This window comes from Pygoscelis adeliae, unplaced genomic scaffold, assembly GCF_000699105.1.
Source record: "Pygoscelis adeliae isolate BGI_AS28 unplaced genomic scaffold, ASM69910v1 Scaffold63, whole genome shotgun sequence".
Lineage (NCBI taxonomy): Eukaryota > Metazoa > Chordata > Aves > Sphenisciformes > Spheniscidae > Pygoscelis > Pygoscelis adeliae.
Window position 1 is genome coordinate 6,465,429 of NW_008824414.1, and position 25,905 is coordinate 6,491,333.

Genomic DNA, 25,905 nt, shown 5'->3' on the forward strand with positions numbered 1-25,905 from the left:
GACAGTCCACCCATCAAATCCATACCTCTCCAGTTTAGAGAGAAGGATGTTGTGGGGGACCGTGTCAAAGGCCTTACAGAGGTCCGGATAGACAACATCTGTAGCCCTTCCCGTGTCCACTGATGTAGTCACTCCATCACAGAAGGCCACCAGGTTAGTCAGGCAGGACTTGCCCTTGGTGAAGCCACGCTGGCTGTCTTGAATCACCTCCCTGTCCTCCATGTGCCTTAGCATAGCTTCCAGGAGGATCTGTTCCATGATCTCCCCAGGCTCAGAGGTGAGACTGACTGGCCTGTAGTTCCCCAGGTTCTCCTTTTTTCCCTTTTGAAAGATGGGGGTTATGTTTCCCCTTTTCCAGTCAGTGGGAACTTCTCCAGACTGCCACGACTTCTTAAATACGATGGATAGTGGCTTAGCTTCATCTGCTAGTTCCCTCAGGACCCGCGGATGGATCTCATCGGGTCCCATGGACTTGTGCACCTTCAGTTGCCTTAGATAGTCTCGAACCTGGTGTTCTCCCACAGTAGGTGGATCTTCATTCTCCCAGTCCCCGCCTTTGCCTTCTGCAGCTTGGGCAGTGAGGCCCGAGCACTTGCCAGTGAAGACTGAGGCAAAAAAGTCATTGAGTACCACAGCGTTCTCCATATCCTAGGTAACCAGGTCTCCTGTTTCATTCCTCCAGCTGCTAGCCTGCATGCTGGATCGGTGCTCCCCACTGTCCCCACTCATCCCTTCCACCGCTCACAAGCATGTTGGGCACAGCCAGTCAGGCAGCAGACCTGTGCCTCACTTAGCCTGTTACCGCATCACTCCCGATACCGCCCTGCCCAGTTGTCTCAAACCTGGCAGCCAGACTATTGCACTGCAAAAGGTTAGAGCACTTTGATCTCAGCTGCTGGCTTCTGCAGGCTGCGCTTTCTTTGAAGCATTTCTACCACCATCTGTACATAATCTAAACCAACATATAGTCTTCCAGAGTCTGCAGGCTTCCCCTATCCATTTGTTGCTTACAAATTTCCAGACAGCTGAAATGGGCACTCTTGGAAAGTATAAAATAGAAAGATGTGTTAGTCAGGAGGCTATGATCTGTGAAAAAGTGAAAAGACACCTTTGCCAGACACAGCAGAAAAAGGATTCTGGCCTTTTATTTAGGCCTGCACGGTGCTCTGACAAAACACCGCTTTAGATACTTCTTATTTAAACAAATGGAAAAAAAAAAAAAAAAAACAAAAACCAAACCACACTCACTTGAATACTGGTTGGGTTTAAAAATTAGCAATCCTAACAAAATCACTGTGGCAAGTAAAACAACTCCACTAGAATTTTCTGTTGGGAAGATGACATGGTACTGCATTTCCCTTAGAAATGGTAGATGTTTCTAATGTAAATCCATATAAACCAGATAAATCTGTACTGGCCACATGCTAAAAAACGTTGCCAAAAGAAGTTCTCCAACAGCAAAAAGAAAGGTATGACAGCGTTATTGCACCGAGCTATAAAACAGCTTCTTGTAAACAAATTGACAAAAAAATTAAAAAACCAAAACAACACAAACTAACCTGTAGCATTAATTTAATACTCTACAGAATGAATTATGCAGAACTTTGGCAAATAAAAGACCACGTGACCAGCTATTGTATTCACAGTGTAATGTGATTTAAGGAAAATTTTATGCCACATGGCTACATGCTGTTCAGTTAAACACCTCTGCCTGTGGGAACTACAAAACGTTGCAACGCTATAGACCAGTTTGTTCTGATGTTGCCAGTACAGTTACGTATCATCTATCAAAACTTAAAGTAACCGTCTAATAATTTCAAAATATAAAAGGTATTTAGCTATGTTGCTTTTTATTGTACTGCTCATCAAAGTTTTAGTAGTACTGAACAGCTGCAATATTTGATTTGCACAAAGCAACTGTTCAGTAGCATACAGTAGATAATAGCTGTTAGAGGCCCTGTAGTTAGAGCAAGCTAATGAGTGCCCTGACAGAAACTGATGGAGCAGAGTTCTTCTAAGTGAACGTCTAAATTTTGTTAAAAAGAGAAAGTCGTTTTTTAACAGCTGTTTACTTATGCATTGTGTTAGCATAATAAAAATACTTGAAAAAGTATCCTACCTGCAGTCACACAATTTTCAGTGTCATAGTGCCAGTTAAGTTCATTGAACAAAAGATTTTTTTTGAAGCCAAATAAATTGCAAGTCTTGAAATGCTCGAGGGAATTGGTGACTACATAGCTCATCTGAACTGTTTTAACCTTGGGGCTGCCACAGTGTGTATTTTTAACAAGCTGGCCTTGCATTCATGCAAGAGAATACCATTGCCGTTGACTGACTTTTGGATAACAAATACCTCCTCCGTGGTTACATACGGGTATGTGACATAAGGTGATTTTAAAGCTTTCCTAAGTAAACTAAAAGAATATATATAGACAAAACTTGTTTTCAGAGTTGGATTTTATATACATTATACATACTTCAGAGCATTCACAATATTACTACATTTTCTTTCAGACCCACTTATGCTAATGCTGCAGCAAAAGGCAACGCTTAGACTGTTGAACACTCTATAAACATAAAGAGCAATTTACACTACCTGTAGATTGATTTTGTTACGCTTCTACCAGACAGGAATGGTTAAGTAGGAAGCTAAATCCTGCTATGGAAAATGAAGGAAGCATTGAGAAGGGTGGTGGAGTATATCAATATTGTTCTGTAGGTTACCCCATAGAGAACAAAAGTGCAAAAGCCTAGGTTCCGAATCTGTTAAGATTTTCAATAGAAGCAGCTCACTAGCAAAACAAAAAGTTCTTATTTCTCCTAGGAATGGTCCTTACTCAACAAAAGGATCCCATTAAATGCCCGTTCATAGAAGGTCCAAACTCACGTCAGAGGCTTTTCTGTTATTACTATAATTCAGCATATTCAAAGTCTTGCTGAATAAGATACACTGTATACCTGCTGCCACTCAATCATGGAAAACAACACGACTGACTGCCTCCTCTAACTACTAGATAATAATCTTTATTTTGGTTATCATCTAATATTTATCTAAAATTTGTCATTACTATTTAATGTGATATTTTTCATCTCCGCTTAGAATATTATTCAGTTTTCTTAGCTAAACTTACCATTGCCCATTTTGTAAAATGGACATTTGTATCACTGCATTTACGCTCAAATAATTATTTTTGTCATCTTCCAAACTCCATTGTACTGCAAGCAATTATCTAGGCTTCAGAGTAACACTCCAAAATTGTCATTTGTTGATAACTTCAGTGCTACTTTGTCACATTCACAGTGGTGTCCCTCACTTGTAAATAGCAATAGTTGACTAACCTTTGCTGAATTTGACACACACACTGACACACAACATGACCTGCATATTAGACTGATAACTAAGGAAGATTTTGTTACTGCAGTTTCAGAAATGCAAGTATTCAGAAAACTGGCCGATTAAATAGGTATGTAGTATTAAAAAGAATATTCTGTTAACCCAAATCCAAGTTCTGAGGAAGTTCTGTAAGTAGCTTGAAAGAGCCAAGAGTTATTAGAGTTATTTGTTGTGCCTATAACGCTCTTGAACAGAATGAGTTCTGTGGGGAAATCTGTACTAAACTGACCGATGCTGTGCCTTTCCGTTACCTGGTTGTCATGAATATGTATGTGCTTATTTTCTTCAAGTGTTTTAGGGATTCTCCAACATGGAGCATGGTAAGTACGAAGTGTAATACTAAGAGAAACTAGGACTTCCCCCCCGCCCCCTGGCCCTTGCTCAGCTGTTACTGAAGTTGGGTCCCTCATTCATCCTCTGTTACTTAACTGCAGCAAGGCTTAGCACTGAAATATTTCTTTCTAAAAAGGGATGCACTGATGAGTTCTGCCTTTTGGAAAGCATGAGAAGTCACTTTTTAATTTTTTTTATTTGGTTTTTCTTTTTTGTAGTGAATGAGATCATAGGAAGAGATATGTCACAGATCTCAGTGTCACATGGAACAACAGTGGCCAGCCAGTCTGCACGTACATGTCCTGGATCTCTGGAGACAAGAATATCTGATGGAATCCAGTAACGGATAAGCTTAAAACTAAACATCCACGAAAACTTAACAGTTTCTCTGAATATTTCTTCGTCCTCTTCCTCTTTAGACTTACTGTGCTTCCAACTCTGTGGCCTTTATGAACTGGAACAGTGGATCCTTGCAAAGCCCTTTTAGTGGGTTACATTTTTGATGTAGAGACAGAGCATTTTAATTATAGTTCCTCAGATGCTGTAAAGAGACTTCTTAAAATGGACACACAGAATCTACACCAGATATTTTAACTGTTTTAAAGTTACAAACAAGCTTTGCTTTTTGCATTTAAATAGAATACTTTTATATTTTAAGTGCTTCAGATGTGTGGAGATGTTAGTTTGCTCTTATAATATTCACAGTACTGAATGTGGAAAAAGATTTAATACACATCTTCAGTGTGCTGCTTTCCCTTAGAGATAGTATAGTTTGTAACTGATGATTTGTAACACCTTTTGGTCATTTTGGAAAGCCTTTAAAGCTTCTATTGTTTAACTTTTTTTTTAATACGATCTTCCAGTGGCAAATCATACCTGTCATCTGAAGCCAATGCCATGGAAGCCGTTGTGTATACAAATACCGTAGTGTTTTCTTTCTTAGATTCATAGGAAGCAAAGCCAAATGTAGATCTGCACTTGTTTATAAACTGAAAATGTTACTTGATAGGCTGCAAAAAGACCATTCCATCATGAAAGTGTTGGGATAGAAATGACATTCCAAATTTTAACTTTTATAACTTTGTGGATAATCTTCCTGTTCTTTATTAGCACAGGCTCCTTCTTTAAATAGCTTTTTCTTAGAAAGTTACGTTTGTAATCAAATTTGAGCAGTAGGATTTTAGATTAAAGAACAGCAACATCGAAGCCATGTTAGATACAGGAGAAGTTTTGATATTTGCTGAGGATCTAAGTGTTCCTGTTATCCCTACAGAATATGGTTTTGAAATCACCAGTTCAGTGGCATTCAAGTTTTCCATGCAATAAACCATTTGATCACATCTGTATCTTTTATATGCTGTATGCCTGACCATGCCACTTGGAAGTCCGAAGGAGATGACAATTACAGTTCCTTAAATTTAAGCTGTTTATAAACGTCAGTTTGCTAAAAAGTAATTTACTGTGAATTAGTGATTAGGTAGTACAATTTGCCCATGTTTAATTGTAAACGTGTGAAGCAGAAGCTACCAAAGAAATACACAAGATTCATAGCAGCAGTAAACTTTGTGCTGTGCTCAGAGGATGCATTTCCCTTACCCGCATGATATGACACATTTGAAACAATCTGTTTACATAGATATGAAAAATCTCAGGCCTCTATGATTAGAAACCTAGGAGAGGATCTGAAACCGCCTGCTTAGGCCAGAAACATTTCCCTTCCCCAGAAGACACTGTCGTTTACAAAGCTTTCTGGTATGGAACGTCCAGGGTACAACAGTCACGGCAAAGTAAGACCAGAAATATACTGAACCTCAAAAACATTTAAGAATGGTTTTAGTTCCTTGTTTGGGTGAGCCGTGATGCTCCAACGAAAATTAAGAGCGAATAAATACACTCAAAAATTCTGAAATATAGAAAGTGTATTTGCATTGAAACTAGTCCAGACAATCGTGGACGTTTTCAGTGGTTTAACACACGTGGAGCACATGCCTCTTTCTGTAGAAAATTACTATAGATTCTTAAAATTACAGTGAAATGGTCTTAAAGTGGATACCATTACTGAATTATAATCCCTGTAAAAGTAAACACAGATTCTACTGATGTTGCATTTTGGCAGACAGTCATGGGGAAAACTTTCCATTGAGCCTTTTGAAGGCAAAACATTACACCTAAATTTAAGTCAGCGCCCAAGCAATACCATTGAAGTAGCTATAATCGCATCTTTGTAATAGCTGAATCATGAACTTTTAAAAAGACCATACATTAAGCGGGTGAAATTATAACTCTTTATTATGTACTTCCTTTTAAGAGTGCAGCTTAAGGTTACTATCTTGATGTTTCGTAGTTATTTCAAACAACTTAATGCAAGGCCACTGTGTGCGTGCTGGGAATCTTAGCATCCTTTTTGTGAATGTATTGTTCAATGGTGCAAATCTTTAAATCTGCAGAAGAAAATTGGCAGGGCTGTAATCTGAAAAGTGTGATATTGTAATTGTCCCTCAGCGATGGTGCTTTACTCTGTCCTCTACTCATTTACGTTAAAGATCCTAGAAAAGGATTCACATGCTCAGAAATACATCTACTTACGTTTTTAACACCTTAAAAAAAAAAAAACAAAAAAAACCCCACACAACACTGTAAACTATGTAATTGTCTTCAGACTGTGTGCTGGTGGCAAGGCATGTTCCAGTTTTCATTCATGTATTGTGTCTTTTGCATTAACCATTGTTTGTAGGAGAATTCTAACTTAAAAGCTTTTCATGCTGTATGGGATTTATGCTCCTTTATCCTCTGGTACAGCCTCTCCTTGCAAGTTCTCCAAGTAGCTGGAATTCACACTGTACCTAAAATATAGGAGTCCAAACAATCCGGAGTTGCTATGCACTAACTTTTCTGATGCCTTTAAATACCTTGATGCCTGTAGACATAGAGACGCTTTCCTATTTAAAAATGAAATTAAAAAAAACAATATAGCTTTGGATACTAAAGCAGTTTTGTATTTGCCTTGTAAAAGCTTCAATACAAGGGTCTTAATTTTATTTTAGCTTGTGTGATAACGTAGGTAAAGACTGTTAATCTTGTATAATTTTAGTGATATAAAAAGCACACAATCTCTATTGGACTATGCAAATTTAATTAAACAGCAGAACCCGGCAACTGTTGATCTTCTGTTGGCATCCACTTCCTTGCCCTTAAGTCCTTTCTTCTCCCCGAGTACTCTTCCAAAACTTTTTAATAATTTAGATAATCCTGAAGGAAAGCCTTAATGATGAGGTAGCTTTTCTATAAGGAGGGTCAAAGATCAATGTTAAAAACAAAAAATTAAGGGGTAGTATATTAATCGGGGGGGGAGGAGGGGGCGATTTCTGAAATTACCATAAACTAGCAATCTGAATTTCTGTAGTAAAACTTTCGTGTTATCAGGGGAACTGCCATCCTTTTTAAACCAAAGAATGAAAACAACATGACAGTTTTGTTCTGATACAAACAAAGCTTCAAAACTCTATTTTTGATACTCATAATGGATGTCATTCCTTGAGGTTCGGAAATCGTTCAAATTGAAGTTTTATATTTAAAAATGTGGGACAATAAAGATTAAGTTCTAGATGTTTACAGAGCCTTGTATTGTAATTTCATGTACATTTTGTATTTTAAACATTTTTGTAAGTTATGATTGCAGTGCTACTTGCAGAAATAAAGGGAAAAACTTGCATTTAGGCTCTTAAATCATAGTGTTCAAATAAATAAAAAGAATGCAAATGCGTTGTCATTTATTTAAAATGCAGACCCAAATGCAGAGTGAGAAGAAAGTGGTAAATGGCTAGGCTCAGTTGTGACATATTAAGTGAGGGACGTTTAATACTCCCCCTAGAAAAAGTGGCGATTTTGAAGCAATATGATAAGAGTTTGGGGCTCAACTGAGAGCCAGCAACAGTGTAATGAACGGTCATCAGTGCTGACAGAGTATCAGTTTGCACTAACCAGTGATTTCTTATTGCATGTATCATTGTTGCAATTAGACGGTCACAAGATCATTTTGACAAATTATTCCAGAAATTATTATTCAGGGAGCGCATCATAAACACTAATTTCCATTCCTGGAAGGATATTATCACAGGCAAGATGCAGTTAAGCTGTTTCAGAAATAGATGTAAAATTCCTACAAAGACTAAATTATTTGCCAAATCTTGGCTGATCAAGCAGTACTGAGGACATGCCTTTGGGAACGGTACAGTAGATTCAGGCCTTAAAATCTACATCTCATCTCAGTGATACTAGTGCTACTGGAGAGATTATCTCCCTCGAAGTTTTGTTACAGGGTCTTTTCCTTATCTGTGGAATCCCTAGGTGTATTAAGGTATGCAAGGGTTCCAAACTGAACACTGGGCAAAAGCTCTGGCCTTCGGTTCGCAATGCACACCTGCCCGCGAGAGAGAAAAGGAGCAGTGATCACACAGCGATCTCCGACTCGCATTGCACGGTGAGAACATGGGCCAGTTTAGGCTTAGCCTCTTATTTAGAGTGCATGTCCTGACTGATTACCTTCAGCAATGTTTTTTATCTATAAATATAGCAGAAAGGGGTAGCTACAGTGCCAGTAACTGAATGCAAAGTAATTATATCTGTGTTTTACTAAAAATAGTGCAAGGAGTTTGAAAGCTGTTCCACATGTTTTCTAGTATGATTACCCAGTATATAATTAGCATATACCAACACTAGTAATAATCCATGGATCGACTGCGTATACTTTACTGTCAATTCAAGTCATCTTTCAGATGCAATAGGCTGAAGGCTGATTCACTAACATTGATAGGACAGGAGAGATGAGAGGATATGCAGTCACACCAGGGCATTTAAATCTGAGCATGGCTAACGCTGAGCACTCACGCTGACACCCATACCTGCTGTATTGCGGAGAGGAGACTTTATTCCAGGCATTGTGAAAACCACTTCTGCCTTGCAAAACGCTGCTTCATAATTTCAGGTAAGCGGAGGGAAGGAACATCTCGTTAAAGTCAGTGCCTTTAGAAAAGTAATCGAAGTTTCTGTTCATTTAGGACCCAAACCCAAAGGAAGTGCTGGCAGAAATCAAGGCCTTTTCTCTTGTTGTAGCTAGTATTTCCTTACAATATTCCACAGCAATACTCGTGCTATCTGCTTCCCTCTGCTTGTTTCTGGACTTCTATCCCTCTCCCTGCCTAACTCAAATACCACTGTATGCTTTGAATCCAATGCTTACTCCATTGGAGTGAATTGGGTGAGGATTGAAATATTTTCCAAATGGTCCCCCCACCTTTTTTTTCTTTTCCCCTTGGCTTTAATTAATTTACAAGAATAACATTCAGGAACTAGCCACTGCTGTAGTGATTAAAGTATTAAGATGTGTGAAAGGCCATTAAGAGCATCCAACATGGAAAAGAAAAACTATTTCTAATATACTTAAATTCATGTACAGTTTTGCCTACAGACTTCTCTGGCAATGGAAGTTAAACACTGAGCTTTATTCTGCCTACTAAAAAGGATAACGTTTATCATTCTTAACACACAAAAAGCATTGTCACTTGCCAGCATTCTTTAAGAAACATTATTTTACAATAACCTACTGTTACCTTTGTTACCAGTAACATCTGCTACATGTAAAAGAGAACAGGAGGAAAAAAATTAACCAGACTTTAAGCTAAAGAAGCAATAAAAGTAGGATACTTGCTTTGCAAAGGCTTGTATGTACCATGAATTTTGTTTTAGAAAAGATTGATCTGCTAGAGAAGTCAAGCTATACAAGTTCTCTGAGCTGTTTCTGCAAATTTAGAGTGAAGTTTTTGTTGGTTTATTATTATTATTAAAGTTTATTATCTTGAAATACCATCTGGAAACTGAAGAAAGAAAAAAAAACAACAAAAAAAACTTCTCTCTTCCTTACTGTCATTGTGACATCTGCTGGTAAGAGCTGGAAGGAAGAGTATGTGTGGCCTGTGCTTGATCCCATTACCAGGGCTCCCCCTCCCTACCTCCAAAAAAAAAAAAAAAAAAAAAAAAGGTCATTCTATGACAGCTCATTTGACTCCTTTATTCATAAAAATACCTAGTTAAGTGTTGGTGCTATTGATGTATATCACAGAGAAATGCATACAGTTGTAGATACAAGAGAACTTCAATAGCTCATGCCCAAGTAAGCTAAACAGAAGTCCCATCAAGCTGCCTGTGCATAGCTTAGCCTGTTGGCAAGCTATGGTAACTTCTGTGCACATCTAATACATTAGTCCCAACCTCTCAGTACACTGCAGAAAGAGTTAAACCTTCCGTAAAGAAACACTGGGAACATCCCTCAGAAACCCAATCGCGTATACACGGTGATAGCGAAACGCAAGCATTTAAGAGGAGAATAATAAAACTGGGTGGGCAAATAAGCCAAGAACAAAAAAATCTTAGAGAGTCACTGTTTGTCTTTTCAGCAAGGCCATGTTTTGGTGCAAGATCGTTAATTAACAAACCCAATATTGTTAAAAGTAGTTTTTGTGACATCTAGAAAACACGCATATAGAGCTTTCTCAAAAGGAGCCATTTGATACCTGAGGGCCTCAGCCCTTGCAGATTTATTTCAAAAGACAATGTTGCCATTTAACTTTTCTTACAGAAAGATTCACCATTACAAAGCCAATAAAAAAAGACAAATATATTGATGATAAACACATTTGCATGTAGGAGCCGTGTTATCCATAAGGATAAAAGGGAACCAATGAAAGTATAAAAAGTTGGGTCTGGAAGAAACCAAAAAGATGTACAGCATGGAAAATTCCTGAAGGTTGGACAGACTGATTGTCTAGGTAAGAGGATGGAGAGCATGGGCTAAAGGGCCCGAAAGCGATGTAGGCAAGACAGTCTGAAAATAATAGAGCGCAGTTCTGATCAGAGAGGTCCTGCCCCTTGCATCAAGAAGTTCAATGCCCACAGATAACTGCCTGATAGTTCATATTGCAAATAATTCACAGTGAGTATTTGAACCCCAGATGCTCTTTCTTGGGTGTTTGATTTTGGGGTTTTTTTCCACCAGTCTTAACCAGACTCCACTTTTGTTTCTAGTACCAATGCAGTTCCATCCTCCTGTGCACTCATACTCCTTTCTATCCACCTGACCTCTAGTATATGAGAAAAGCTACTGTCAGTCTGTTCATTTCTGTAATGTTTGATCAATGTGTCATAATTTTCAAAGAAAAGTGATGCACCTAAAGAGGACTCAGACGTTCATGAAAATATTGCTTGGGAATACAGTGTTGGATAATCAGTGGTATCACATGAAATAAGTTGGAGGGAAAAGGGAGCAACTACTTTTAGAAGTTCTTGTGTCAGTGGAATGAGAAACGACTGATGACTTGGAAAGGTCCTTCTAATAAAAAGCAGAGAAGACAAGGAAGCAGACTGTTAAAAGTCTTGTCAGTTGGAAAGGCGAGAGTATCTAAGAACACAGGTAGTTTTGGAAAACAATAAGCACCTCTACACTTTAACAACTGTAGGTAGCATCTAGTACCAAACATACAAGTTCCTAAGCCAAACTTCTTAACATACTAAATCTTCTGCAAGTAGCAAAGAGTAAAGCTAGCATAGCTTTTACATGCAATACACAGGCTTTAACACTAACATCAGCTTTTGGGATTTAATCTGGTATTGAGCATTTTTTTTAGGACAAGGCATGAAAGGTCAAGGTTGCCTTCCTAAATTTAACATAGCTTGGTACAAAAGGTGCGATGGATTGTCTCTGCCAAGGTGGCAGCAACACTGCAAGAAATAGACGCAACAGAATAGCTGAGCATTCTCCCAGTTCTCTTACATGCATCATGAATTTTTCCTCATTGTAATAAAAGGATCTGTTTGTAAATACTCCATGAACCCCCTGGTGTATCCACCGGCCAAGTCTTTCTTACAATGTGTTGGAAAAGGACAAGACAAACACTTAGAAGTCAGTATGTCACTGTTTTCAAGTAGGAAATTCTGCAAGTATGATGTAAGAACAGATTTTTCCAGTCTTCTGTCATTTGAACAAGTGCCTTCAAAGCTGCTGCAAAGCCTGCTCCAAAGCACTGGTTTTCTATGATTTAATGAATTATGTTTTAGTTTTAAGGTCTGGCATTGTAAGAAATGCATCATAATACAGGTGCAACCATTTAGAAATCAGAAACAGCAGCCGTGCAGATTTCCAGTTTAACTGCCATTAATTCAATACGTACACTATGTGCTTTTTACGCAGTGTCTCCGTGCGTACTGGCTGCTCATAAGACATTAATCCTTACAACTACCTGTTACTTAGAACAGTTGCTGTTCAGGTCTGCTGTGTGATCGTCTTAAGTTCTTGTAGTAATTGTTCCTGTCTCTAGCTGCACTAATTGGCACACTTACTGTTTTGCTGATACATGCATTTGTGCAATTCCATGTTCCCACTGCTTCTTCCCTTACCAGGAATAAAAATTTGCTCATAAAATCTTCAACAGAAAGCAAATATGAGAGGTCGAGGAAAACATTATTCAAGTAACAGCAAATACCACCCTGTGACATTTGCCTGGCTGTAGTCACAGTAGCTGGATGAGGAATACAAGTCATCAAGCCAATAGGACAAATAAGGCAATACCGAAACTGAATTAAGTGCTACTATGGGATTATTTTTTCTAAGGATATGAAAAAAAGAAGCTATGCCAAGAATGTCGTCATTGCCATCTGACCTCACCACTGACAGAAGTTATAATGGAAGAGTTGCACAAACAATGAAGGAAACAAGCAATCCAACACTGGCCAAATACTGGGCTGAATGACATCGTGGTTTGGAGAGACAGAGAGAGACATACATACATTTTGTGGCTGTCAGCAGAGTTTCACTGAGAGTCTAAAATGCTGATTGTCTGAGCCTAAATCCTTTGGAACTAATCCAGCTGCTAAAAGGACACTGGAAACCAGTAAGGTTTCCTTAGCTAGAAAGAATACAAAACATACAAAAGAAAAAAAAAAATTTGGTTACTGAGCAGGTCTGTCTCCAATTGCCATCCTCCGCCACTACAAAAGGTTAACCTCAACTCCTACTTCATAGCAGAAAGCAGAAAAATCTCTCGCGAAGTTCTTAGCAATACTTTTTAGATAGCAGTTAAGCTGTGTAAAACACCCTTTAGATAAGCAGGACTTAAACATACCACTGGCTAAGCAGGGCATGTTCTAGTGTTTATCGTTCAGTTTTTCTGTGCCATTTTTGCCCTCCCTCCTGGATCCCCCTACAGGGACTGTGCCTTCGTTGCTTTGTATCACTATATCACTTGCACATATATCACACTATGCTCAAGATTTTTTCCAACATGAACTCTTAGCAGTTCAAACCAGACTAACTGAGTAAAATGGAATTCTATCAATTGTAATAAAAAATCCCATTTGGTTGAAAGAACACAGCCTAAATACAGTACAATACTGAGTGACATTAAATATTTAAATAGTGACTAAGTCTTGCATAAACAAAGTAGCGAAAATGAAAAAGGCAATTAAATTCTATCTTTCCACTCAGCTTGTAAGATATTTTTTAAGCTACATTGTGTTTCTTTAATCCAAAATACACTCGGGTAGCTTACACATTACTGAAGGCCATCACTCTACACAGACAGTAGAGATCTGCTGAGGATGGGTCCAAGCAAGCAGAATCAGAACTGGAGATCATGCAACATAAAAAATGCTCAGCGGTGATGTTAAAAAAAAAAAAAAAAAATCACATTCTGGAGATACGTGGAGCTCACTTGTTGAGCTGTTCTGGAAGTGTTTCTCAAGCTCTCAAATTCGTTTACAACAAGCAAGCACCTTCAAGTCTTCATTTGGTATTGCTGGCACTCTACTGAGTCAGTTACATACCATCAAGTTTTCTACTCTCAACAGCATACTGACTTTTTTAGGTTGGTGGTTTTTTTTTTTTTTTTAGAAGGCAAACTGCAGCTTAGGGACAGGGGCAGGGTTACTACAACATTTAATCAATGTAGAGATCCCATCTTTATGCCTGCTGTTCTAATTCCCCCCCAAGAAAAGTCAGGGGTAAGAAAAAAGTTCACAAACAATTAGATACAACTCATCTTTTCACCGACTTTTCAGGACACTTCTCTGAAGTCTCTTTTGTCTAGCAAATGAGGTGCGAGCACTCACAAAACACAGACCTGAATCCAGCTTATACTTTGTGAGCTTCCCAAAGGCACGCACATTGGGCATAAAGTGAGAAGTTAATGGCACACCAGCTTTAGCTTTTTATTTGCAACTGAGAGGGAGGTTTAGGATCACACGCAGTTTGAATTATTTCTTCCCATTTGTATATTTTGAGTCACTTTATTCTCAGTATGACTCCCACAAAATAAACGTAAGCAAGCAGGAATAGGAGATGAAATCTCACATGCAGAAAGGTCACTGAGGAAAACAGCTTTGGCCTGCCTGCAATGAACCAAACAGAGCTAGTCAGGAGGTTCACAACTCTATACTGTCCCTCTGTACCAAGCTCCAGTGAAGCCACTGCTGCTTCTACTTCTGTTTAACTAAGGGCTGGGACTATCTTATACCTTTTTCTGACTATGAACAATCATAGAAAATAGCCTTTTCCTGGAGACACTAACCAAGATACAATGTCTCCAACTGAAAGCAAAGCCCAAATTTCTGGTGCCACTGCTAACATGGCCATCACATATGCTTAATCATAGGGCTGAGGAGAACAAAGCAGAAGAGTTCAATGGAGACTTGCTTTTAAAATGAGAAAATGCTAGGAGGCCTACAAAGAGGAAAAGGAACAAGAGGTCGGATATCTGCTACCCCTGAGTGGTGGGTGGTGTCTGGTCTCTATCAAGAGCCAGTAATAAGCTATGCGTAACTACAGCATGCTGTTTTCAGTGTACAGACCAGTACAGAACGCAGGGCCTCAGTGAAATTGGGTTCTGCAGCAAGGGGCAGTATCCGCCAAAGGGAGAGGAGAGAATTTAACACCTCACTGAGGCAAAACCTAAGCAGTTCAGTAAAAGAACTGATGCTTAAAACGTGGAAACGTTTACATACATATGAAAGGGAAACAGCCTTTATGCTAACTAAGAGGGTGGTCCAACTGTCTCCTACTCAAGAAAATAATAGGATCTGGAAGAAGGGGGGCAGCAGGAGAGATTAAACTGGTATAAATCCCCTAGAAGACTTGAAAGGGAATAATGGCTGTAAAAGCTAAAGATGCCCCACCAAAAAGGTGGAAAATACAAAGGCTAAACCCTTAACTAGCTCTTATCAGAAGGGGAAAGAGCAAAGCTGTTTACTACACAAAAGGAGAGCTTTCTCACACAGTATAAACACAACTAGGCTAAATATGGGGTTGGTTGGTTATGTCTTTTATAAAAAAAACAAAACAAAACAACAAACCTGCTTGCTCTGAGCATTATGATTGAACGCTGTATTCACAATGTAAATCACACTTAACCCACGCTAGTTAAAGTAATCTGGGTAACAGCAAGGCATTCCTTATCCTAACACACAGTGAATCTATAAACTGAGACTTCAGGGCACTTCAGCAAGTGACCTGGCTACCCAGTACTCCACCCACTCAGTTGAAATACTAACAGAGCAGGTTCCCAACTCAAAAGGCACGGCTGGAGGAAGAGCTGACAGCACACGTGCCAGACAGGCAAAAATAACTTCTAGTAACCGTTGGCCATACGGGAAGCTCTCTGCTGGGCAATCAGTTATTGGGTACATACTTGAACCCCAAGGCTCACAGGAGGCAGAACATCACAGCATCGAATAAGCTTTGGCAGAATGGACAAAGATATCTTAGGATGTACTAATTCTTCAGTATCACTGTATCATAGACAATTTGTGCTATAATTTCAGTTTTAACTCACTTTCCATTATGAGATATTTCAAATAAATTTAAAAAATTCATGTTAGTCACCAAGGAGACAACCTCCACTCAGCTGGAACATAGCAAGTGTTTTATATTAATCATAGGAAGTCAAGAAATAAAGAAATATCACAGCTAGCAGAAATACAGATGAGTTTCAAGTAGGTATTACATAATTATCTGAGTTTGTGCAGGCCACTAAGGTGAATGTTTTCTTAAGCAATCATCATTTGAATTCCATCAAGTTATTTTCCACTATGTCCCACAGAGATAACATAAAACCTCTGTTAAGTACTGTGATCGCCAGTTCCCAGAACTTGATATAAGTTTTGGTTCACATTTCAGGTCACGTATATAAAGCATTTTAAAGTCTTATCGGTTATGATGTGAACCTTTTAGTCTCAGTATTTGTCAACATACCACATATTGATCATGAGTTGTTCCATCACTGATCTTTCCCGTAACTCAAACTTTTAACCATTCACAGCTTTATCAATTATGTCCCTCCCCACTCCCAGATAGATTTACCATTTAAAGTCAGTCCCAAACCAGAGGAAATTTAAGGTGCTAATGGAAGGATAACTGCTGCTTTCCCCCTCCATGCCACTTAGTGAATCCATATCAGATTCCACTTGGGAGGAGAAGAGAAGGACCAGTGATACAGATCCTCCTAGTTAGGAACCCAAATTCAAAAGCCAGAATTAGACAGGTTCAGACGATGCACTCACAACAGGTCCCCAGCTCTTGCTGTACTCATGAAGGAAGTAAGCTGCTAAGCAGCAAATACATGGGGAGGGGGACAGGATAGTGCTCTTCAAGCGCTTCTACTATCTGCAACATACATCTGCAATGGCAGTAATGCCTTCTGCCAGCTCTTTGGTTAGAGCTGTTTGAGTTATCTCACTCCATTCTGTTCCTACTATTTCATATTTACAGTCTTCCTTTTCAGCTCCAAAATTCTGCTGTTACTGAAAGATACTCAGGTTCACCTAATGCCTTATTTATGCCCCAACATCAAATTCACTTAAGTAACAGATGGTGGTTGATGAACCCTAGAAATTTTCAACACATGCTTCCCTTCTCGGTTTCATTAATTTAAAAGTAATCAATAATTTATATATAGACAATTAATTCTGTGTCCCTCTCTTGTTCCTACAACAGTACAGAACCATCCAAACCACATGAAACAATTGCCTCAAACACCAGCCATGCTAAACAACTGCTCAGAAAGTCTTCAGTCTCCCCCTGCCACAAAAGGTACTACCTGAAAGATAGTATTACACAACTGGTTGTTTTCACAAAATAAATGCACAACTAAAGAAAAGGACACATGAAGGTGTACTTATGAAAGGCAGCATTAAGTCTTACAGAACAGATTCCTGGTATCCCAAAATTTACCACAGTGCATGTCTCAAAAAAAAAATTGAGGAAAAAAACCCCACCTCTACAGCCTTATTTGTCTAAAAAGTATTGCAGAATTTTGCATGGAGAAACCTCCCTTTGTAAGAAACAAGACATTTGGCAAAAGGGGCTGGATTCAGAGGCACGGCCAGCTGGGCTGATGATTCAGTGAGGGCTTTCAGGAAGAGAAGCCATTCCAAAAGGAAAAAAACTTGTCCTTCAGGAAAAGGGCTTCCTGCTATAGTAGGGTTAAGAGGAAATCGTCGTTTGCTCAGTGTTGGGAACATAAAATTATTTTCTCTAAAAAGTCTGCATAATTAAGGCTGGCCTTGGTTGGCCTTCCACAACTAGCCTAGCCACTCCACTGGCTTCACACAGCTGGAGCAATGTTTACAACAGTTGAAAAGCTGAGCTCTTCTCAGAAGATGGTGGGTGGGCTGGGAACAGTAGGCACAAAGCGGGCTCACACTGCAGAGCAGCAAACCGTATTCACCAACTTCAACACCCTCCCCTCTGCTCTGAGCTCTGACTTAAAAGCCAAACCACGCACCTCAGTTTGTCAGACACCCCTTGATACTTCCTCTAAATACCTTCCCATCAGCATGTCCTCCCAGAAACGTCCATTAAATTACTCTTACAGCAGTACAGAAAGGATTATTTATAAAGCTCCACATTAGCAATCTTTTAGGGAACGCTGCAGTAAGATAAATGCAGAGGCACTTTTTGAAAGGGAGGAATGCTTTCCCATCATGAAGCATTATCAAGAGAACATTATCTTCAATACTTTTATACATTTGAGTCAAAAGGCTATATGTGCGGTTTGACTATTGGTCTGAAATGGACTGCATTTACCGTATTCACCTAGAAAAATAACATTTTTTTAAAAAGCTAGTTCTTTGTGCTTCTAAATGAAAGTCTGAACAATTGGGGGGGAAGGAGGGAATAAAAAAAAAATAAAATCACAAGTTACTGATCTTATTCAGTGTTGAGATACTATGTGAAAATAGAGCATGTAAAAAAAGACAATTTTAAACTAAATGTTAACAGCATGCTTCAAATATACGCAAAGGTAGCCAAAACTAGATGAGCTCCTTTCACAAACGAAGTCTAGATTTAGGGAATACCAGAGGAAACCTGGGCAGTGATGGCTGTTGCTTTGGGCAGATTGCTGGCCTAGACTACTTCTGCAGTCCATTCAGAGAAAGGTTTAAGAAAAATCACACAACAGATAACTCGATATAAAATGCTTGCTATGCAGAGGTTACAAAGTGTCCACCATACAGAAGTGGGATATATACACAAAGAACAGGCCAGAGAAACGCGAGACCCTTAGATCTGAAACACAGTCTAGGCTGTGCCACAAAGGCGTACTGGAAACACAATTTGAGGAGCTACTCATGAGCATCAAAAGGTAGGACAAAAGCTTTCCTTTCACACTGATTTTATTATATCACCCTTGGTATAAATTGCCACTTCCATTTTCATATTAAAAAAACCACATACAAACCCACCATGCTTTACTCCTTTTAGCACTGTAAAGCCACCACAGTCACAGGGAGTATTTTGGATTATTTTCTGTGTTATTCATGGTCATCTATTTGCAAACCTTGCCATTGGTGAAGAATCAGCGAGGTTGAGTTTCAGATCTTAGATTTTATTTGTCACTCATGAAAAATGTCTTGTTGTAAATCTATCAAATTTGGAGTGATTGAAGGGCAGCAAGCGTGAAACTTTATATAATTTCTAAAGCACATCAGCAGAACCCATTTAAGAGAGAAGAGGGGATAACTGGTATTCTCTCCAACATTGTATCTTCCAGTGAAGCAGACTGTCATACTAGTCACCATCCTGCACAGCACGGCTACTCACTCACAATACTATCTAAACAACATGGATCTGCAAAGCACTGTGTGTTACTTGCATCAAGAAAGGTACTGAAAAACTAATCTCTTAGGTATCAACGTTCCACTGTTGATTTGGGGGACTAAGGATGGAGTGTTTTTAATAAGAAAATTCAAAAAACACCCTATGGTTTATGTGGGTAAAAAATAAAAATGAATGATAAACCACAGAGTCTTATTTTTCCTGGGTACACTGAACAATAGAGAAAAACATTCAAGTGGGGGCAGGGAGGGCAGTGGTTTTGAGCATTCAGGAAAAAATGCAAGTCCTCTTACACAAAGAGTTTATGGAGTTCAATTTTTAGTGGCATAGTCTGTTAAACAGCAGCCATATTTTTCCTGAATACTTCACAAATTTTAAATCTATAGCTAATATGAAACTGAATATTTCTGAAATCGGTAACAATACATAGGAATGAGAAGAATTTCTGAAGAGACATGCTGTGCTTGCTAAATAGAATTCAAAAGCGACTCATTAATTTAGCAACAGCTTTTCTGAGGAATTTCTGACTCAAATGCCAGAGTTACAAATTCAAGGGTTCTAAGATCTAAGGGCGTCTGCTTCATTACCAGCTCCATAATTACTCCTCAAAGTTATGTGCTTTTTACAGTGCCATCAATACAAATATTACATGTTCCCTCTTGCTAAGTAAGCCTTGTTTTACAGGAATGAAAACTGAGGTGCTGGCATAAGAAAAGCTGTTCCTTGGCTCTTCCTTCCAATTTCAATTTCCTATTCTACATATAAAGGCTAAACCTTCATTTACACTCAGTGACAGATGTGCAACGAACAAACTGCAATTGTATCCAGCAACCTTTCCCCCACTTGCATTTATCTTAATTGTCTCAAAAAAAAAAATCTAGAGTCCATCATTTTATAATCAGTTGCGACGGCAGCTCACGAGACTCGCAACATGAGCAGAATGGCCTCTGTGCTGTTAACTGCATCCCTACTTGTCCAGCTTTTTGACTTAACTACACTCAGTGCTACTGAGGCTGCGTTGCTGGCAGTTCCAGAGCCGCCCAGCTCAAAGCTAGCTTAGTTAAATCTACAAAGTGCTTTGGCTGGTTTTTCTCCTCACTTTCACTGCTCCATTTCTGGCCTATCCAGAATTATCCCAAGAATAGTCTGCCAGCAGTTATGCTCTTTGCCTCCAGCTCACCCCATCCTATCCACAATATTGGCTAATGCTGCAGACTGCCTCCTCAGCATATTTCCAACCTGCTTTTCCTGTTCAAAACAGGTCAGAAAATCATACCACCTTCTAAATCCTTAGAAAAGTGATGTTAATCTCTATGCCACTAGCCAAAACAGTCTAGTCATTACAAACCCTCTGAAAGCCACAATATCCAAAATTGAACTTGCCCTGTAGTTGGAAGGTCTTCAGGCCCACTTCAGTTGCAAGTTACTACACTACATCACCATGCTATTTCCTCAGAATGGCTATATTTAAAAAAAGAACAATTGGATGATCTCCTGGTGCCAGTGAACAGAAAGGGGAAAAAAAACCCACAACAAACTAACCCTCAATATTGCCTTCACTGCATTCACAATTTCCCCTGTCGTTAGCACACATTGCTTTTCAAAAAAGGTAGTCCTGACCTTTTCAAGGACATTTTAAATTCATGCTATTACTACAATTAATATTCAATGTAGTTTGCGTGGGTTTTCACAGTAAAATTCATGATTGCACAAGGACCACATTGCATCAAACAAAAGAAACACACACCTATCCAACAGGAACGAGACTCACATTTTCAGAGCATGTTTAAGTGAGAATTCATTGGATTAAGTTGTAACAACAAATGTTACACTCAAGATGAGACTCAAACTGTTCTTTCCTCACTTAGCCTCTCATGCCTTGACTAGAGATGAGGAAGCACCTACTCCTCGCCTGCCTTTCTGCTGTTCAGTTACAGCACACCTTTACTTTTCTCCCACAGCAGGGTTTTGTGTATCTGCCATCCATGATGAAGGCAGTACACACCTGGATGTAGGAAGACAGTTCCCTAACAGCAAAATAGTACAGAAAACATCAGGAAAAGATCTTATGCTTCCTGACAAGCCCACAAGTGCTAGCCCTCAATGCAGCAAAGAAAGCTAAATTCTACTGCTACTGCATTGCACACATCAGAGAGATTTTTCCAACAAACCTATCAACAGTTTTTCAGAGCTTCTGGAAGAAAATTCCTGTAAGCCTCCCCCTCTCCAAAATACCATAATGCGTTTCACTCTTCCTCTCCTCAGTTATTCTGATGTGATTTCCTTCCACCTCTAGTCCGTTCTTGTGGATGGTGATAAGAAGAAATGTAACATTTCCTTCATTTTGCTCTTGCATACTTTTTAATATCATCCTTTTAAAAGCACTCAGAGTAAAGATTTTGAAGGTTTTTGCACATAAATACATATTTCAAAAGCTACATGTGCATGAATTTCAAGCATCCTAAGTTATTTTAAAAGAGAATGTACACATACAAGTGACTCATGGCAGTAGCACATTAGCTTTTCCCCCACCCCCAGCAAGCAGAAAATTAAGTGCTGATAACAGGTGATGATTAAAAACAAAAAACCAGCAACAACAACAACTTTCTAAGGTTACAGTGCTGTAACAGCCAAGCTAGAAGGTAGGGACCGGTACAAGAAATTGATATAAACCGGAACAATTGCACATTCATCAGGTCTATTGTAAAAGCTGCTCTCCCAAAATAAAAGCAATGCAACATGTTGTTGTTCACATTTTTACTCAAGAAGGGAAGAATGTCCTTGAAGGTTGACAAGCAGTAAAAGGCATTGAACGTTCCCAGGCTTTTGACACAAGGTGGGTTGCATTCTCGTAAGTCTAAATTTTTTATTCTATTGGTATTGGCTCAACCTTGCTAACTTTTCTCTAAACTCTCCCTTGTTTCTAACCATTCCTTTGTACTTTCGCTACCTCAACGTTCTTAGTGCAGGGTCAGAAGTCTGAGTAAAATAAATACTCATTACACTTACAGGAAGAAGGAAAAGAAAAAAGAGGAAAGGAAAAAACTCCAGCATTTTAAAACTAGAATTTCTAATGTCAAAAATTAGGGGTTTATATGCTTTCACTTAAAAATATATCTTGCAAATGAGTTTATTGTATTTTTTTTTAACAAAACACAAGTTTCCTTTATAAACTCCTCACTTCAAGAGCGAATGATTTTTTCCTTATAGTTCTATTGCTTCGTTCACATTGTAATTGAGTTTAAAATACCTCACTTATTCTTGAACTGTGTGGGAAACATCATGACACTCAATACAGGGAATGCTTCAAAGAAACAAAAATCTACAAAGACAACTCACGTGTTTGAAGGTTAAGGGTTGTGGGAGAGAGTGTTTGTTTGTTTAATTTTTTAAATAGCGGAACTATTGATATACAAATCCCCTTCCCCCCCCCCCCAATCATTCCTAATTTCACAGAATTCTCTCTGGAACAAATGAGGCAGTCCCAAAATGTGGCAAGTGCTAGAGCAACACAAGAAGTTCTAATACTAAAGAGTAAAAACCCCTCCCAATTTTTAGGATACCTCTTTCTATACTACATACACACTATAGTCTGAGTGATTAATGTGCACGAGATCCTCTAAAAGAGAATTTCTGAAGACTGTCAGTTCACGGTGCTCAACACGACCAAAGGAAATGACCTGGGAGATGGGGGAAAGGCTGAAAATGAAAACAAGCCTACATCATCAATTTCGCTTTTTCTTTATGAGAGGAAATTAGCACATACAGGGTGATTCAGAACATCAGACACGGGCCTTAGATGGAAGGGCAAAGTAAATGTCAAGTCTGGTTCTCCTCAAGCTGAGCTCCAGCTCCCTCACAGCCATGTGCACAGCCTGCTCTGCAAAGGCAGTGTCAGGAGGAGGGCAGTTACTGCTGCCCCTGTATATCTGGCCACCGTGCCAGGATATCCAGCAGCTGTGGATCTGGAGTAGGCTGGAAACAGGATCCAAAACAACAAGAACATTTGCTCTCTGCCAACAGTAGTTTACAACCCCCAGCAATGAGGAGCTGAACAAGCAGCTTGAGAAAGTCACCACCTCTCAAAGAGGAACCCTGCCAATACTGAGGCCATTATACTGCACAAGGAAACCAAGAACCAACCACAAGGCCAAGAGCAAGTAAATCATCAAATTTAATCGGTTGCAAACCTTTAACTGTATGCTATTGGTATAAATTTTTTCTTTCTTAAAGCCAGAAGACTAAAGAGTCATTTCGCTTTCATTTCTTCGTCCCATAGTTTCTTATGTTCTAAAATAGTACGTTCACATTTGGGTCACACTTAAAGCACTGCTTTTGTCCAACCACTTCCACTGGATTTCTGTTAGATATTTTAATGATTTCTTTTTGCAGAGCAATTTTTTAAAGTTTGTTTTTCCTACTAGAGTCAGACACTACCATAATTTTCACAATTTGAAATAAATTTGTACATTTCAAAACAACCCTATCAAATATCAATGAACACACCACTCTTCACAGAAAACATTTAAAATAGAAAAACAAGAACAAAAACAAAAAAAAAAAATCAACTGTTTTACGGGAAACATAATGACCTCCGATTTTAAGACTAATGGACATCAGCTTATTTACTGACACTGGTATGCAGAAGCTTCTACTGCAGTTGCTAACAACGAAACTCCAGGCCCCCAAGCATTTGTAGTTCAAGTACTTGCAAACCCTGATCGAAAGGGGACATCTACTGGTAGCAAAGATTAATGTAGGCAGTAAACACCAAACCAACAGTTTAACAAAATTACGACACCAAACTAAAAACCCACTGATGCTTCTGACAAATCTAAAAACTCCTACTCCTGCCACTAAATAAAGATTACCAAAAAAAAAAAAACCAAGCCACCAACCCACAGCAAAAAATATTCTCTCAAAGACACAGCTAACATTAAATAGATGCTCATAGCAGTACTTTAGTAATGTATACAGAGGAGAAGGCATTGTATTTAAACTCTTTTTATTATCAGCAAGCACATAGAAAGCAACATCAAATAGCTAGACAGTTTTTAAAAAATCAAGTATATAAAGTAAAATGAAAAAGGAATATAGTAACACACCAATATAAGAAACAGCAATTGGCAAGTCTAGATTAACATACCATCATCTTTATTTGAATATTTACATTGTCCAACTGCATATCCAGCTAAATAATATAGTAGCCCTCACCTGATTATATATATATATTAAAAAAAAAAAAATCAGACATCTGGTTTATTTTGGGTTTGCTTTTTAAAAATCCATATAACAAGTAGGTCTAAAAAAGACAAAGTTTTAAATTGACTACTGGCAAACCTTGGCACATATCCGCAGAGTTTTCCGCTTTAGAATATTTCAGGCTATTTTTAGATGCAATTAGCTTTTAGAAGATACTGTAAGTGGTAAACTCAAAATTCATTACCACAAACTTTGTCAAATACAGATCTACACAAAACAGGATGCAACTGGTTAAACAGCAAGTCTTGTGATTAATTTTAACTGACTGAAACGAAACAAATAGTATTTCAAAAATGAAGGTGTTTGAAAGGCTTTTTTTCTTTAAAAAAAAAAATCAGGAATTGAGTTTCACTAACAAAAGTTTGTTGACAATATCTTAGTTCATATAAACAAGCAAAACTTATAAGCCTATCTAGTGTGAGTCTGCTCTGCAAATGAAGAAATTCCAACGCAAAACACCTGATCTAGAAACACAGCTGCAAGTATTAACATAGAGAACGGCCATTTCAAACTCTTCAGTCTCACCTAACCTCAAACAAAAGTAGTAAGAATAAGCTATCTTCTCTCTAAACTGGGGAGGAACCCCCCATGGGATGACCAAGATATAAATAATTTCTAGGTAAAACCATCAGTATCAAGAGAATGGGAACAGAAATACACGAGTAAAGGTATCATCTCCAAACTAGCACTATCAGAAGCACGAAGCTAAGAGGCAAAACATGAACAATGCTAATCCTGTTCTTCAATTATATAGTATGGCAATACAAGTGCAGGTAAGGCATTTTGCTGATTGTGAGCACAGATTAAGCTTCTTTTTGAGAAACAAGTTTTGTGGCTGATGACAGAGTGTGAGGACCCTTTCTTTATCAACAGTAGTGGTCGAGTCACAGTTCTTTCCCAAACTTCACTTCTTTGGCGGAACAGTTAAAATTTAACACTTTCTGTATTTATTTTTCTTATTCCATTAAACCACATGCACGTAAAGACAGCAATCCCTTTGATACGGCTTCTGCAACATGGCATGATCTAACAATTCAATTACAAGGAATAAATGTTGAAGAAAATATTGAAAGAAACATTGAAGAAAATAAAAAATATTTAGGCCTTACCCCAAGTTCCCAGCCTTCTCCAGTGACGTATGCTATCATTCAAAGACGTGTGATACAAGTGTTTATGTTCCATTTGTAAAGGAGAACTCTTGGATTTCAACTCCAGCTCATCCACTATAAAGCCTCTACTGTCAGATGGCAAGTAAGCAGCTCCAAATCGACATTATTTCTGGTGCATGCTGCTTCGAGAGCACAGCTAAGGTAGAAATGTAAGCACACCTTTACTTCCAGAAGTTACCTGCCATACCTGCGGCCTCCAACATTCAAAATTTATCTGCCTCAGCACAGCCCCTCCTCCTGGCCTCAGAGCAGACTCCCCCCTCTCACAGCTGAGCCACATAAACCCTCAGGGGCAGCCCGTCTGCTGGGCCGCATCCAGCAGGCCCGGAAAGGAGGGCCTAACTGGTGGGATTTGTTCCTTAGCCTGTTGCAAAAAAACATCAAATGCCAACTGCAAACACAGTCTGTTTGTGCCAGTGGCTAGGGAAAAAAATGTGATGTGAGGTCTCAGGACATGGTGGAGGGAGGCCGACGTGCCCTCTGACATGGCGGGGAGACGGGCCCTCCGGGGCCACAGCCACCTGCTGTGATCGGGCTCCTCTGTCCCCCCCCAGCCCTGGAGCCGACCCCCCAGGGAAACCGCTCTG

General features: G+C 39.0%; 1 protein-coding gene across 1 annotated transcript in view; it reads left to right on the plus strand.

Moving 5' to 3' along the window:
• The window catches only part of NFATC3 (nuclear factor of activated T-cells, cytoplasmic, calcineurin-dependent 3), a 72,037-nt gene extending 64,551 nt beyond the window's left edge, over positions 1 to 7,486 (plus strand). Inside the window, exon 10 of the mRNA XM_009320852.1 lies at positions 3,946 to 7,486. Within this exon, the coding sequence (XP_009319127.1) occupies positions 3,946 to 4,070 (125 nt within the window). The 3' untranslated portion in view covers positions 4,071 to 7,486. The remainder of the gene's footprint in view (positions 1 to 3,945) is intronic.
• Positions 7,487 to 25,905: the final 18,419 nt, after the last annotated feature.